At 49.0% G+C, this 16,696-nt stretch overlaps 1 protein-coding gene across 49 annotated transcripts in view; it reads right to left on the bottom strand.

The window, feature by feature from the left end:
• Positions 1-9,565: 9,565 nt before the first annotated feature.
• The window catches only part of CELF4 (CUGBP Elav-like family member 4), a 298,871-nt gene continuing 291,740 nt past the window's right edge, over positions 9,566-16,696 (bottom strand). For 36 of the 49 annotated variants that reach the window (XM_049112712.1, XM_049112709.1, XM_049112711.1 and 33 more), the window contains one exon: positions 13,774-13,861. Coding sequence is in view for 13 of the 49 variants with exons in the window: in XM_025429041.3 (XP_025284826.1) it covers positions 13,808-13,861 (54 nt within the window). In the remaining 36 variants the exon portion in view is untranslated. Of the gene's footprint in view, positions 11,753-13,773; positions 13,862-16,696 lie in introns of those variants that run through there. The other 13 variants (XM_025429041.3, XM_049112706.1, XM_025429040.3 and 10 more) reach the window with 3 other exon arrangements.

The following is a 16,696-nucleotide window of genomic DNA, read 5'->3' as shown; positions in this document are numbered from 1 at the left end:
CAGGTGAGCTTAGGAAAAGAGCAGAGAAGTGGGCCAGGAGCCCAGGGGCTTCTGTCCCCTACTATATGTGTTGGGGGGGGCGGAGCAGGGAATAGGCTGTCTCAAAAGGGAAATGTCCCCTGGCCTTCCCAAACCATCAGTCTGGGTAGAGAGCTGCCTTGTCACCCATCTCCCATCTCACTCTTCACCTGGATGCTCACCTGGACTGGAGGATTCACAGCTTTCATCAGATTCAAAAAGTTCAGGACACACTGGTCTTCCATAAACTCTGACACATTTTTTTTTGATTGCCCACCATGCACTAGGCACAGTCCCCTGACCTGGTGCCTGACCCTGCACTGCATGCAAGAGCTACGTCGAACTACAGTACAGCTCCCACAGGCCAGTCATCACAGAGGCCTGAACAGGGGCTCCTAGGAAGGGGAGGTTCTTCACTCAGAACCTTTTTTGCTGAGCAAAGGGACATTTTTGCTGGGCAAAGGCAGGGAAAGAAGGGTTCCCAGCAAGAAGCCATGTCTCAAATGCATGAAAACAGAGAACCCCCAAAGTCAGGAAGTTCCTGGTCAGCCTTAAATACTGGGCCTGGTGTTTTGGATTTTTTAAAAAGATTTTATTTATTTATTTGACAGAGCATACGCAGGCAGAGGGAGAAGCAGGCTCCTAACTGAGCAAGGAGCCTGATGCAGGGCTCCATCCCAGGACCCTAGGATCATGACCTGAGCCAAACCGACAGAGCCACCCAGTTACCTCTAGGCCTGCCACAGGAGCAGGAGGGTCTGGTGGAAAGACACCTGCATAGGTTCCCAACCATGGCTGCTTCCCTGCTGCATGTCCCCTCCCCACTTGGGGCTCCCGGTTCCCTCCTCAATGGATGGTGGGTGGGGAGCCGGTCCCTGCAATGCCCAGTCCAAGAGGCTGACAGCTCTCTTCAGGCTGACCCAGCAAATTTCAAACTGGCCACCTTTTCTTCATTCTCTTTTGAAGTCAGACTTACAGAAAAGTTTTGGAAACAATACAAAGTATTCCTGTAAACCCTTCACCCATATTTCCCAAGTGCTAACATTTTAAAACCATTTGCTTTATCATTCACTCTTTCTCACACATATATAAATACATATATTATTTTTTTCCTGAAATACTCAGCAGTAAACTGCAGACATAATACTCTTCTTTCTCCTAATAGTTTAGCATGGATTTCCTAAAAACAGACCATTCTTCTGCATGACCACAGTACCATGATCACAGGAGGTTAACATCAACACAATGCCATTATCTCATCTGCAACCTTAGCTGAAGTTCTGCCCAATTTCCTTCCTAGCTTAGTTTCCTTTCCTGAAATTTCCTTTTTAACAAAAGAAAAAACAATTCTGTCCTGGGATCGTAAGCCACATTTAGCTCTGAGATGAGTACAAGCCACCTGTTTTGTAAAATGTTCCCCAATTTGGGCCTGTCTGTTGTTTTCATAGGATTGCATTCAGGTTCTGCATTTTCAGCAGGAGTAAGTGGTGCTGAGTCCTCGGTACATCACACCAGGAGGCCCATGATACCTCTTGCCTTCAGTCCAGGGGATATTAACTTTAATCACCTGACTAAGGTACAATTGTACAATTAAATTTTCCTTTGTAATTTATTAGTGTGGAAAGTGGGGGATACTTGGAGACTATGTAAATATTGTTTCTTTTTTTCCTTATACCTACAAGTTTCAGCATCCTCTGATGATTCAGCACATTCCATGTAAATCCTTAGTCTTCTACTAGGTTCTGACTACCGTCTTTGACAAGCCCAGAGTTAGACAGGAGATTGGAAAAGGAGACAGCTCATTTCTTTTCCTCAAGGACTTCAGCTAGGGAAGGGACCATATATACAGAGCAGTACAGAACAGTGTGGAAGGAAAGCCCAGTGGAGCAGTCCTCACTCTGAGGCCAATAGGAGGTCAGAAAAGAGGTGCTCAGCTGGAGCTAGAGCTCTCTGGAGCAATGGACCCTGAACCAAGGGCAGGGAGAATGTGAATGGTCAGAAATCTGGAACGACAGGAGAATCTGTGTCCATAAGCCATCTGTGAGGGCCCCAGGGACCTTTTCCTAAATGCCTGTCATCCCACCAGCTCCCCGGGTAATGAGAAGACCGGAACCACCAGGCTTTCTTCTAATCCTTGTGCAAAGTTGGGGCAAGAGGAGGCAGAGGGAGTGTACCAGGTCCATAGTGTACCAGGTATGGGGTATTCAGAAGGGGTCCAAAGGCGGCAATCCCCCCATGCCACACCTTTCTCACTCATTTGGCAAACACTGCAGAGCACCTAATAGGTGCCAGGCATTGAGTGCCATGCTTGAGGCACAAAATACTCTCGAGTAGTTCTCGATTAAAGGATACCTAGAACCCAGAGGCCTCTTAAGTTTGCCCAGCATTCAGGGCAAGGCAGCAAGTGTCAAGACTTGCTTCCGCTTCTGCTCAGAATCAAGAGCAGAATAAAGTGGTGGGTAAAACAGCTGTGTTCTCTCATTCAGATGGCTCTTCTCTCCAGAGCTAGGCTGAGGACATTTCACAGGCTCCCTCCTCTGCCCTCTCTCTTCTCCATGGCCCTTCCCAACACTTAGCAGAGAGCTGGGCCAAACTCCTGAGACCCAGGACACCTGCTTGCTTGGCAGAGGAGAAAACTGGCAGGGGCAGAGGTCTGAGTCTGGGACAATCCTGCTTCCGTTCACTCCATCCCGTGGTCAGGTTGTGTATCTTGGTATGAGGCCAGGGAATACAGTCAGCGAAGAAGCTTCTGAGGGAAGAGTTGTTAGGCCAGTGCCTCAACTAGGGAGTCTCTCCCACAGCAATAATGATCACAAGTGCAGCATCTGCCAGCAGGGGACCTGGGCTCAAACTCCAGCCCCGCCCAACCATGAGACTGAGCACAAGCTTATACTCTGTAAAACAGAGTCTGTAAAACAGGCTCCAGGGTTATGGGAAAGGTAACTGGCATGGCATCGGTGAAATAGGCAGGACGGTGTCCGGATCATCAGTAGGTGGATTGCTTTTAAGCCAGGCCCCGTGTCGTCCCCAGCATATTCCCCACCTATGTACACATCTTGCAGTTCTTCAGCAGCGCCAGGGTCCTTTGTTCCTCCAGGGCCCCTCTCTGGGGATCCAGTTAACCCTTGCTCACTTTCCAACACTCAGCCCAAGTGTCCCCCCCCCCCCCCAGACAAGATTACCTACCTTCCCTCCTCAGGGCTCCCCCAAGCCCTGCACCACACTACCCTGCAGTCAGTTGTCTTTGCTTGGCAAGGAGCCTCCTACGGGGGGATGAGTGTAGCTGATTTTGAATCTGGGCTCTGTTACTTTCTTGCATTGTGATTTTGGGCAAGTTATTTACCTTCCCCAAGCCTCTGATGATTCATTGGCCAAGTAAGGTGATAGCACCTTGCAGAGTCGCTTGCAGGGTTAGAAAGAATACCCATAACACACTCAGCATTGTGCTCGGAGGGTGGCAATGTGTGTGCTGTCATCATCACGTCTCCCCTGATCCTCAGCACAGTGCTGTTATGTAGGGAACCAGTGTACCCCGCCTTCCACGATGATTTTCATTTAAAGACTAGGCAAACTGAGGCCCAAGTCTGACCCAAAGAAAAAGGCCTCACTGTGGGATCTGAGGCCCTGAGCAGTACTGGGGTATAACAGGGCAGGTGTATTGGGTCTGCCTGGTGGCCCTCATGGTAGTTCCTGTTGAGTCCATTCCCTGCCCACGCAGGCTAAAAATGAACCACAATTGCCTGGCTTCTGAAACCCCTCTTGGGACCCCAGGGAAAGGTAGATGGGAGACAAAGTTGGCAGCATATGGGTCCAGCGATTTCCTGCCACCCCAGTGCCCCCAGCCTGGGCCCCAGAGCTGGGCCCCAGGAGGAGGTAAAGAGGGAGGGGCAGTAGCCAAGATGATTCACATGGAGACTCTGGAGACAAGAGGAATCCTCATACCTCAATTAGTGGAGTATGGGACCCCCAGAAATGGTCAAATCTTCCCCTTGATTTGGAGTGATGGAGAGCCAGTTTGCATTAATCTTCAGAATTTGCTTATAGTTTTCTCCAGAGTTCAGTGTGGAGAAAACAGAGTGGACAAAAGCACAAAAGGTTTTGAACCTCAGGTGGTTGCATAAACTGTTAATAAATATTCCATTTATTTCCACTGAACTTCCTCTCCTTGCTAAGAATAAAAGCTAATTGGGTCTTTGGGTTTTTCTGTTTCCCTCCATGCTCCCCCTCTGTCCCCACTGCCAGCAAGTACTACTAGGGTGGGAGGACTTTGGACTCCTTAGCAGCATGCTAAGTACCATGTCATTCACTCAAGCCTGAGAAGCCAACTCCAGCCCAGCTGATGAAGGGGAGGAGGACAGGACCTTTCCTGGCACCTGAGCCGACATAGATGATGCATTTCCCAAAGGTGAGATTGGGTGGTTGAAAGACCCGTGAGCAGGAGTGGGGAGCTAGGAGGCTGGACACAGCATAGGAGGAAGCTGCTGTGGAGAGGGTCCACAGCCCGGGCTGCTGAGGTATGGAGATTCAGAGCACCCACCATTCTGCACACAGCCCTGGGCTCAGACCCTGACTTGGGTCATCTGGGCAAGGGACTGCACCTCTCTGAGTCTGTTTCCTCATTCGTATAATAGGGACGAAAACACCCACCTTGGAGCATTAAGTGGGGTTGTAACGAGACAGCTCAACACAAGGTCTAGCTCAGAGCCAGCGCCCCTAAGTGGTAGCTACACCCACGGCTCAGAAAGAAGAGCCCAAACGATGAGTGTGAGGGCCCCAATTCCTCTCCCCAGCCGTCAGGGTCCTGAGCATCCTTGGGGCCTGGGCTTATCTGCTGGGACCCCCACAGGCCAGCTGTTGGAGCCTGGCGCTGCCAACTGCCCAGCTCTGGGTCTCCCCACTGAAAATGAGAATAAGGGCTGAGTTCCTCATGCCAGTGACCCCCACGTACACACGTGTAAATAGGGTAATAGAAATAACTGAGCACACTGGCTGGAAGAGGTGGGAAGACTTTTCACCGTATACTTCTTCATACTTTTTGAATTTTGAAATATATGAATATGTTGCCTTTAAAAAAAACAAGGAACATTTTTAAAATGCAAAGACCAAATTAATATGTAGCCTGAGGCCATGTGACCCCAGAGGAGGCTTGTAGACAATAACAGCCACAGTGTTGCCAGGAATGCTCTTGGGATAAAGGGCAAGGAGAGGAAGGGGCATGGGAGCAGCAGCTAATTGGGGTCCCTGGGAAAGAGTGTGAGCAGCAAGAAACAGAGGTGTGTGCACCTCAAGATGACAGGAATTCTCTGGGAGAGTCGCAGGGCTGACTGGACTGGGAGAAGGTGGCTTACAGTGGTCTGATGTCAAGTTCAAGCTTGCTTCAATTAGGACGTGAAGTGTCGATCCAATGGAACTAAGGAAAGGGACAAAGGGGATCGAAGCCTGAACTGTTCATCCTCAGTATCTATTCTCTCCCATCATTTACAACTCAGAATCCTTGGGGCAGCAGGAGGTAGCCGTGCATGGCTGTCTCATGTACTCCTCGCAACCCTTGGGGTGGTAGTACTATTATCCCCATTTTAGGGAGGAGACTGGGGCTCAGAGAGGTTAAGTAGCTTTTTCAAAGTGACACAGAAGATATTTGAAAGAACTGGGTTTGCATATGGTCAGACGTCAAAGCTTATGCTTTCTTCACTCCCATACTCTAGTCTCTGAGCCTCCTCCTGGTCTAGGCAAATCATGGTTAGACCCCCACGGAAGGTGCAAGCCCAGAGGGGGATGTTCGGAGCTCCTGAAAGGGATGAGGAGTTAGGCTAGCATGAAGGAAAAGGAGTTTGGCTGATAGGAGGGGCCTGGGGTGCTGGGGCAGGCCTGAAGACCAGACACCAAGGGCATGGGGGAGACAGCAGGGAACCGAAGGGAGGACTCGCAGGGAGGAGGGCAGCTTAGAGAAGCAGGATGGAAGGGCAGAGAGGCAACTCTCAAGTCAAAAGCCTATACTTGCAAATACTCAGCTGAGGGGAAAGAGAGCTGGCTACACACTGACTCCGAGTGTGCTATTATTATTTAAAAAGCATGTTCAGAACACCCACCCCTCTGGAACATGTCTTCAGTGGTCTGCAGGCAGTGCTTTCCTTCCTTCCTTCCCTCCCTCGTTCATGCAGGCAGTGAATCAACAGTGACGAACGTCCACCCGCCAGGAGTGAATCGTCTACTAGAGGTGGGGAACCAATGGTAGCTAATACTTTTTACTCGAGGGTGGATTCCATTTTGTGAGAGAGACGCATAGTATTCACCGCCAAGTCTGATATGTTCCCTTGGGCAGGGCTAGTCCCTGAGCTCACGGGCCCAATGTCCCTTGACCCCCTTACCCGGATGGTGGGGTTCTCATTGTGGTTGGTGGCCCAGTAGACCTCATGCCAGAGGGAGCTGCAGGTTTGCCCAGCTCTCTGGCAGTAGAGCTTGGCAGGCAGGAGGCCGGAGGACCTGGAAACACTGGTGTGGGTGGGGAGGCTCTGATCCGTCTGTGTCTCACTACACTCCGTGTGCGGGAGTGCGTGGGATCCAGCTCAGAATAGGAAAAATGTCAGATCTCTATAAAAACCCAGAAAGAGATGGGAGCTATTAACTAAAAGTTCTAACTAAACACATTCTTTTCATATTAGCATCACACAGAAAGGGAGAAGGGAGAGAAAATGAGTACAGAGTGAATGGAGAGCTGAAGGCCTTTGAAAATCCCTGGGGGATGGGGGGGGGGCAGGAGCTGGAAGGAGCCCTGGGATCTAACCAGGAGCCAGCACCTGCCCCAGGATAAGGCTGGGGGAGGCCACCAGTTTCCCCCAACAGCTGCCCCACAGGCCACACCAGCCTCTAGACAGCAACACTGCATCAAAAATGTTGAGGGCTGGGACGCCAGGGTGGCTCAGCAGTTGAGCATCTGCCTTTGGCTCAGGGTGTGATCCTAGGATCCGGGATCGGGTCCCACATCGGACTCCCTGCGTGGAGCCTGCTTCTCCCTCTGCCTGTGTCTCTGCCTCTCTCTCTCTCTGTTTCTCTCATGAATAAATAAATAAAATCTTTTTTAAAAAAATGTTGAGGGCAAACCAAGATACTTATCAATGAATTACTTGATATTTAGGATTTGCTGCAAAAATAATTCATGAGTTCACATATGTTAAAGCTGGGTGGGGGGCGCCTGGGTGGCTCTGAGCATCTGACTCTTGGTTTCAGCTCAGGTCATGGTCTCAGGGTCCTCGGACTGAGCCTGTGGCTGGCTCAGAGTTCAGTGGAGAGTCTGCTGGAAATTCTCTCCCTCTGCCTCTCCCCACTTCACATGCATGTGCACTGGTGTGCTCTCTCTAAAATAAATAAATAAAAGTTTTTAAAGGAAAAAAAGCTAGGTGGTAGTTTTTTTCCTTTAAACACATGGAGGTTCTTCATGTGGGTATCTCTACTTTTCATCATGCTTGAGATAAAAAATGTATGATAAGCAAAAAGTCTTTCGAATGGGGAAGCTATGAAGAAATAAAAAACTGCAAGTAGAAGAAGACTAGCAGAGGAATATAAGCCATAGGATATAGGCAGAAATTAATGAGAATTGGGTCTTGGGTTTTCTTAAATAACACTGCAAATCAGGGGTTCTTGGCTAGGGGATGATGGATGAGCTGTGGTCCCTGAGCTCCCTGTAATCGTGTGCAAAGTGACCCGATAGTCTTCAGCAAGTTTTCAAAGAAGCTGGGACTTTTCCCCAGAGGTTAATAAATTGTACTTTCTCTTAAACATGCTATGCATTCATTAGTCACTGGGTGTGTGGTTTTTAAGTAGAGGGTTTATTTTACAGAACTGGCATGTTCACATCTGGTTCCCATGTTTTCAACTCTCAGTCAGTGGTACCTGGAACTGAACAAAACTGGCCAACCCCCTTCACAGCCCAGCTCCCTTGGGGCAGCCCCCAGGGGCCCCACAGCCCCTGAGCCTCATCAGTGGAGGTAGCAGTGAGCTGTGCCAGAGAGAAGGACACCCAGTGGGGAGGGGAGGCCCTGGGCTCTGAGAGTGGAAGCCAGAAGTGGTGTGGAGGCTGTTATCCTCTGGTTTCCAGCTGGGAATGTCCAACAGAAACCATGGTTTTGAAGAGTCTGAGGCGTAAAACCCAGAGAATCCCTTAGAAAACACCTACCCATTCCTCACAGGAGAACCTAACGCCTGACATGATGTCATGCCCTTTGCAGTAAATTCTTTCAAGAAGGCCAGCTCCCTACAAGCTCCCCAGAATGGGCAGAGCAGGCTGTCACCGGGGTCACAGCCTGGTAGGGGAAGTGGGGCTAGTTTTAAGGGACCTTGAGGATCTCATCTCGGAATCATCTCCACACTTAAGTCAAGGCTTGAAGGCCTGCCCCACCTCCTAATGCATTAGGGCTAACATTTCACAGGCTAGTGTGAGAAACAAGGACTTGGCCCTTGGCCTTGGGAACAGAGGTGGGAAGAGAGGACTGAACACTAGGTCCAGGTATTACTCGGGAGCTGGGGCTCTGACTTCTGCTCTCTATACACCCTGCAACAGAGAAGACATCTGAGAGCGGAAGCCATTCCCCACTCTTCCACAGGAGGGCACAGACAGACCCACAAGGACTCTTATCTCCCAGCACTCCAGTCTCCTCCCTGACCAGGCACCTGAAACCGGGAAGCCTTCCTGCCCCCTCACATGGCAAGGAAAGGAGACCCTTGGTGGGCTCTGCTCGTTCTTAGAGGAGACCATGGGGCTGAAGGGAATGAGACAAACTGGAGAAGAGATCCGTCCCAGGACAGGGGCTGATGAAGGCTTGTGACTGAGGTGCCTCTGGGCTCTCACTTCAGAAGGACCTGCTATCTATTAGCCACCTCCCCACCCCCAAATCCTGACTCCCAACCTTCCTCCTTTGGACCGCCCGCAACACACACACAGTTTCTGTCTCAACTCTCCCCTGGCTTTCACGGTTTGGACATCTATGTCCTGAGAGAGAAGTGGGAGCACTCCAGGCAGTTCATCCCTCTACACCACCTGCCCTCAGAATCTCGACTCCAAGGACATCCTCCAGAATGGTCTTCTGCATCCCTGTAAACTGTCAATGCAGTGCAACAAGGTGCAGGACCAGGAGAAAATGCTGTGTGGCAAATTTTGGGTTATGTCCTCATCCTTCCTCGCTTGTGGTCCCCGCCTCGGCTGCCTCCTTCCTAAACCCCTTACAGTGCTTCACCCCCAACTCAGGACAGGTGGCCTCAGGTTCCTCCTGTTGGGGAGAAGGGGGGTAGTTTCTGTTGTATCTGGGCACTATGGCCATCCTGGCCCAGGAGCCAAAAGAATGGGTTTGCAATGGAGGCTTTCAGAGACACACCTTAAGATGTTTCACAGTGTGGACCAGGACCTCCTCTCATGCCCCCCATCACCTCCCAGAAAGTACTCCCTACAGTTCAGATTCCAACCGAGCACACAGAAGCCATGGAGAGAAGGACCAAGCTATTGCCAATGGGCCACCTGACCAGATTCCGGGAAGCATAGACCACTGAAGAAGTCTTGTGTTGGTTTTTTTTTTTTAAACTGTGCTTTATTTAGGGCTAAGCTGGAGAAAGCGTCATCCAATAGTTACAGAAGGTTACAAGGAGTTTTAGGGAGTTGAGTGTGAAAAGAGCAGTTGTACTGAACTGCGGCTGTTTTTTTTTTTTTTTTTACAACATCTGGACATCCTAAAAGGAGGAGCCAAGAGAAAGAAAAAGAAAATTTAAAAAATAATAATTAACCAACGAAATAGACAGAAAGAAAGGAAAGGCAGGAGGCCTAAGAGGAACCAGACAGTTGTCCCTGTAAAGAAAGAAAAAAAAAAGTGGGAGGGGGATGGTAAGTCTGAGAGCCCCCTGGCCTCCAGATGACCTGGACATCAATGAGAGGAGGGTATCAAGGCAGAATGCCAAAGCAAGTCTTCCCAACGGTGCAAATAAATTATAATAAATATGTTATACTTTAAAATATATGTGTTCTTAAATAATTCAGTGTTTTTTCTGATTCTGAGTTTTTTTAAGCAATGTCTTTTTAACTGCTCTAAAGTCATTTACCAAAGATAAATATCGTGCTTTCATTAAATAGTTTTCCTTGTTTTTTTCTCTATCATTACAATTAAAAGTCCTACAAAATATGCAAATTTATTTACAGAAAAACAGAGCCGGCATCATTTAAACATCCCTGTTTTTCAAAATTCCTTGTAAACAGTTTCAGAAATTCTTCAAAGATTGTTTATTTTTCTCTCTCTTGTTTAAGGTTTTTGTGTGTGTGTGTGTTGTTTAGTTGTTTTAAGATGAATTTCCCAGGTCTCCCTTGCCCGGAAAGTCTCTGGAGCAAGCATGGAAGGCGAGTGAAGCGGCAGGTGTCGAGGGCTTGCGGAGAGCGGGCGAGCGCGCGCAGCTCCCGAGCGAAGCAGGCGAGGGCGGGCGGCGGGGCCTTCCAGCGACGGCGCGGCCCCCAGCGGCGGTGGGCGGCGGCCGGGAGCCCGCAGGTCTGGGCAGTCCGGCCTGGCCCTCGGGGTGCACGGCGGCGTCCGACAGCACTCGCGGGGAGAAGGGATCGATGCTCAGTCTAAACTCTACAAAAGTACAGTCCTACAACATCTGGGATTTTAGCAGTAACGCTAACTTCTATAGGTTTTTTTTTTCCTTTTTTATTTTTTTTTTTATTTTTTGCTTTCCTCTAATTTTTCTTCTATTATATAGGTATTTTAAACTTCTCCTTTTTAAAATTCTGTACAACTATTATGATTTTAAGAGGGGGAAGAGTTAGAAGCATTTACAGACTTTTCACAACAATTATCTTGCCTTGTAAGTCCCTTTTGTCCCCTCCTTGTTTTCTCACACTTCACGGTTAATGAGTTTTAATATTTTTGTTGCTTTCCCCAAATATCCACCAATTCGTTCATCTTAACAGCTCCATCCAGACATATAATACAGAAAACCATAGGAAAGTGTCATAGACTTGAATGAGGGTAATCAAAGCGCCTCTCAAAGTATCAAAGAACTATTATCTTGCTGTTTTAAAAGCATTGAAGCATTATTTTCCTTTTTTTTGTTGCTTTTTTGTTTTTTTGTGTTTTTTTTTTTGTTTTTGTTTTTTTTATTACATTTTTTTCATAGAATCGCTCTAAGCTGTTTCAAGAACAGCCATGAGGCAGGAAGGAGGTTCTCCTCCACCCCCCTCTATTTGACATAGAGCTACACAGCTGCAATAAAAAGTTTGGTCCTTTGGTCCCTAAATAGCTAAAGGAATGACAGATAGAGATGCTCAGTGGCGGCCTCCCAGCCGCCTCCTGGGGACCAGGCCCCGCCACACCGCTTGCCCCAGCCTGCCGCAGGTGCCCACGGGCTGGAAAAGCCCCGGGGATCGGTAAGCAGTGTCTCTTCCCACTTCCCAGCCCTCCAGCCTCCCCATCTGGTCTCCAGTTATTTTGTTTGAAAGTTGCCTTTTTTGTGTTTTTTTTTCTCATTTTTCTTCATCTTCTTCTTCGTATCATAGATATTATTCCCCCAAACACGTGCCCTCTGAACTCCACAGACGCTATACTTTCCTTGAAGAAATGTTACAGTCACAGAGAGTGTCTGGAGTCTTCAGCTTGATTGATATTGGCTGATATGTCAAAGGTGTCATCCAACAGTTCTCATTTATAAATAGATATAGAGAGAGGTTTGTTTTTTAATGTAGCCCGTTCAGCATCCTGCCCTAAAATGAAGAAAATCGGGGCTGATTAAGTCAAGAGAGGAAACACAAAATGCATCCAAACACCAAAAGGACCCTGCCTCAGGGGTTAGGGTGGGAGTTCTGGGGGATGGCGGGAGGGAGGGGAGAGACCAGTATGAGAATTAGTCATGATCATGATACATAAAAAAGAAATTGACTCTTCCATTCAGAATAAGAAACCACTGGAGGTCTAGTGGCGATGGTTGTAGTTGAGGTTTGGTTGTTGGGAGAGGGGTCTCGATTTGGGTTCCTTTAGAGTTCTGGAATGGGGGAGGGGGGCGGGTGGCTAGATCTAAGGGAAGAATTTGGGACTGTGGGATATGATTCACAATTAAACCAATGTCTGAGGGATCTAGCCCAGATACAATATGTATACAGAAGCCTAGCAAACAAGACAGCAAAAATCTAGCAGCCCAACCCCCTCCTCCCCTGCTTGAGGAAAAGAAGCAAGACATCCGTGCCATGAATTTCGCTGAACCCTTGCCCAGTTTCCAGCCAACCGCTTCTTTCCCAAGGTCATAACTATTTGCGAGGCTATGTATATATATGTATATCTGGATATATGTGTAGAATATATTCACCTGCACATATGTGGATATACATGGATATGTGTGTATGTATATGCATAGATACACACATACACACACACACACACACATAATATTTTTCTCATACATGCCAGGGAATTTAGAGGAAATTCAGAACTTCAAGGGAGAGGATGGGAGAACCTAAAACAAGTTAGAACGGATTTCATCATCAAGCTTTTAAATAAATTAACTCAGTTCTCGATTTTGTTTTGAATGGTGACTTTTTTTGGTGTTTCATTTTGCCTTTAAGAAAAAAATCATGATCTGACTAGAATCAGAAGGAGAATGCTTAATCATTGTGAATTAACAAATGAGACTCATCTCCATTATAGCAAGCAGCTTCCACTTATACATGGGGGTGACTGGTTACATCAAGAAAGTTAGAACTGCAAAGCCCCCAGTTGAGGGGACAACGTCATGCGTATATCAATCCATGCTGGCAGGTTTTTCACACTGTTGATTCAACAAACAGCAAACCGTACACAGCAGTCTAAACAATTACAACACCAAATAAAATAATAATAAAATTAAAAAACACTTGTCAAGGACCCTTTTTCAGTTGTAAACAAAAAGGTGCATTTTGCTTTTGTCAGTACTGTTTTTTCCAAACCAACCAAAAAGCCCCCCCCAACCCCCAGGCCCCCCACCTCCCTTCCCCACATTTAATTTAGCAGAAGTGGCTACAATACAAACCTTACAATTGTTACCAGGCTCTCTCTCAGAGGTCTCTGGCTTTGTACTCTAGTTTTTTGGTTTAGAATTTTTTTTTTAAATCATTCCATTACAGTAGAGATTTTGTTTTTGTTTTTTGTTTTGTTTTGTTTTCATTTTTCCTTTTGAAGTGAGATTTAAAATAGCCTAACTGGAAAAAGACCAGACCCAAGAAAAGTGTCAATTGAAAAAGGCCCCCAAATTTCTAGAAAAAAATAAAATCACAATATTTTCAAGTGCAAGTAAATCAACCACGCATAGATATTTTTAAGATGTTTTCCTTATTTTTAAGAAAAAAAAATAATGGTTTGCACGGTTAAATGATCCCATGTCCGATAATTCAGGAATTCATCTTTATTTTTACTATTTTTTTGTTCTTTTGTTTTGTTTTTTTCTCTATGTGACATCTAGAGAAGCATAAAAAACGCTGAACAAGAAAAACCAAACAACAGAAAGTAAAACCACTGCAAGCACCAAGAACGAAACAAAAATGAGCACAGCAAAAAAGGTCGTGGCAGCACAAAGGTCAAGAAAATGCACGTGTGATCATGACTGGCCAATCATCAACTGATACAACATCCAAGAAAAACGCTCCAATCACAGCACCTCCACGAAACTTGACGGCAATTGTCATGCAACCGATTCTTAGCCTTGTTACATGACGCCATCATGTCACACTGTGAACTTTGAGTTGATTTGAACTTACGGATGGGGGACTGTTTTCTCCACTCTCATGTGATTACGTGAACTTTATTCCTAGCTCAGCGCGAGACTGTGGTGGATTTGACTGGCCCTGGTTGGGTTGTTGGAATTTGATTGAATGACAAAAGAAGAAAAGATTTATATATATATTTATATATGTAGAGAGAGAGAGAGAGAGAAAGAAAAGAGAGGACAAGAGAGTGTGGGCAAGGGGGAGGGAAGAGGCAGGGGCAGGTCGGGCGGGGTCGGGGAGTGTGGGAAGGCAGGGACGGTTGGGTGGAGGGTGAAGAAGGGCAAGGAAAAGTTAAAACGAAATCAAAAGGAAAAATATTTATACAGCACCAGACCACAGCATCAATCTAAAAGCTCTGATGAGAGAACAGCAGTCAAATCATAAGAGAACTGAAAAGAACTCAAAGGATGGAGGAAGCTGGCAGACAAACGACGTGGGCACATCAACGCACACGCACACACATACGCACACACGGTTGTTTATGCAGACACGTGGTACACTGTGAACAGTAGCAGAACCTCACACAGGGCCGCCGCTAAGGGCATCCATCATGCGTTGGGAGGAGGAGGAGGGGCGTGGGTAGTTTGGCAAGAGGGCTAGGAAAAAAATCAGACAGCCCCGCAAACCACCGTGGCCAGCAAGCACATCAAGGAGCAAGCTCTCTGCTCCGCATCCCCCTCGGTTCGCTCTCCCCCGGGGGCCTGCGGGAGGGGCCACGCTCTCCGCACCCCCTCCCCCCCAACCTTCCGTGGCATCAGCCTGTAGACCGGCAGGGGGAGGCCCCCTCAGGGTGGCCCCACAATGCAGGGTCCATCAGAGGCCGGCTCAGGTGACTTGTACCCGAGGGGTCCATCCACGGGGCCCTCTGCTGCCGCAGTACAGTCCACCCGACAGCAGCTCGGTCCTCCCACCCCTTTGGTCCCGCCTTGGCCACCCTCCCCCAGAGAAGGGCATCTCCGCTGCAAGAGCACCCTCTGCGCGATGTTAGGGTCCTCTCCTCTTCCGCTCTGCCTCAACCCTCTTTTCTTAGAACCTTCAGAAAATGAACACGTTCAGTTTTGAGATCCAGAGTGAATCACACTGGTGTTGCTGGAAGTCTCTAAACACACCTGGGCCTTGCTGCTCTCATACCCTTTGCTTTGCTCCTTAGGTGGCCCACGTGGCCAAAGTGACGCGGCTTCCGGGCACGTGAAGCCTTCCTCCCAGGCGCTGACCCAGGAAAGGGCCCAAAGGAAGACTGGGGTGCACCCAGGGTGGGTAATAGGAAAAGGGAGAGTGCACCAGAGAGGGGAGTGCTAAGGCCCTGGGTCTCCAGTCTCTGCTGCTGGCACCTCCCCTACTCTACCTCGTCCTCCTCCAGCCCCTACACCCCTGCATGTACATCTTTCTAGACTGACCCAACTCACAAGCCCTTACCTGCCTTCTTTACCGGTGGAGCCCTAGGTGGCTGAGGCTGAGTCCCCTTCTCTGTCAGGTATCATCAGATTTTTCCATTTTGAGTTATCTTCTGCACTCCTTACCACTTCACGGTCCTTTGCCCCAAGCTGGGGTTTTGGGGGATTCCCAGTCCTCCCCCCTCCTCATGGTTATCCCTGAGCTTGCTCCCCAGCCCTGGCTTCCCCATGGCACTCAGGCCTGTGCGGAAGCCTCTGTACCTGGCTTCTCTGCAAGGGTTTCAATCCACCAGGCTTCTACACAGAGCAGACTTCCACTCTCAGCTTTGTGTCTTCCTTCAGGGAGTGTGGAAGGGGAGCTGGGATCTGAAATGTCACTGTGGATAAGCTACCAAGTGGCTGAGGGCTGACTCTATGTGACGCCTATACCCAGCCTCCGGCTCTGCCTTCACTGGAGAGTTCTTCCTCCACAGACCCCTGCCTGCCTGCCCATCCAAGCTGGGCTCTTGCACTTCCAACAGGAGATCTCTCGCACTCAGACCAGGGCCCACCGCATGCCTCAGCAGTGCTGACATGCCACCCTCCCCTGCATTTCCAGCCCTTCCCCAAAGAAAACCCTTAGACCACCCCCACCCCCCAGGATAGCCAATGGCCTGGTCCCTTTGGGTGGGAGAAGAGCCCTCAGAACTGAGGAGGGCAGTGCCACCAGGTATTAGCTGTGGCAATTGCAACCAAGGCACCCCCTGGGAAGCCCCCCTTCTTTCCCCACCCCCTCACTCCTGAGCACCTCACGGGTGCCCATTCCTCCCCACTGGATGTGCTCCCTTGCCTGCCATCAGGTTGTCTCTAAGCTGTCCTGGGGTGGCTGCGCTGTCCTAGGTCCTGAAGATCCAAGCCTGACCATCACACAGCACCTCCTCAAAGCCCAGAGTGGGGAACTTCTCCTAAACACTCTTGCCCCTCACACACACACACACACACACACACACACACATACACACTGTCACACTCATCCAACCCCTAAGGAGCCTCCCCAGGGCTCTGCACGTGCACAGCAGACTAGCTGACTACTCTCTTCATTGGGGAGCAGCTGGGCCCCTGCCTACAGGGGTGACCCCTTCTTGGCCACCCTCTCAAAGATCCTCACAAAGCACAGTCCACGAAGTGGCAGCAGGGTCACTGACCAGCCAGGGGAGCTTGAATCAGGCCTGGGCAGTTCCAACTCACGACCTGGGAGAGGAAATTCTGGTCAGCTGAGCCCGTTCAGATGCCAGCTTCTAAACACAGCTGAGCTCCAGCTGAAGAAGGCCCAGATTTAAAGCCGCTGCCCAGCCCCGTGCAGGTCAGGCCCAAAGCACCTGTACCTGCACAGCTCAGAGCAGATGCTGTGCAAAAGCACACTCAGAGCCACAACCCAGGGCCCAGAAGGGAGAGGACTCCTACTGAATTCAGACACGCTGCTCAGTGTCCTCCAAACACAGAACCACAGTGGCAGGAGACTGTGAACCTGCCCTCAGCT

Source organism: Canis lupus, chromosome 7 (genome assembly GCF_003254725.2).
Source record: "Canis lupus dingo isolate Sandy chromosome 7, ASM325472v2, whole genome shotgun sequence".
NCBI lineage: Eukaryota > Metazoa > Chordata > Mammalia > Carnivora > Canidae > Canis > Canis lupus.
This window is presented reverse-complemented; position numbering and strand designations above follow the sequence as displayed.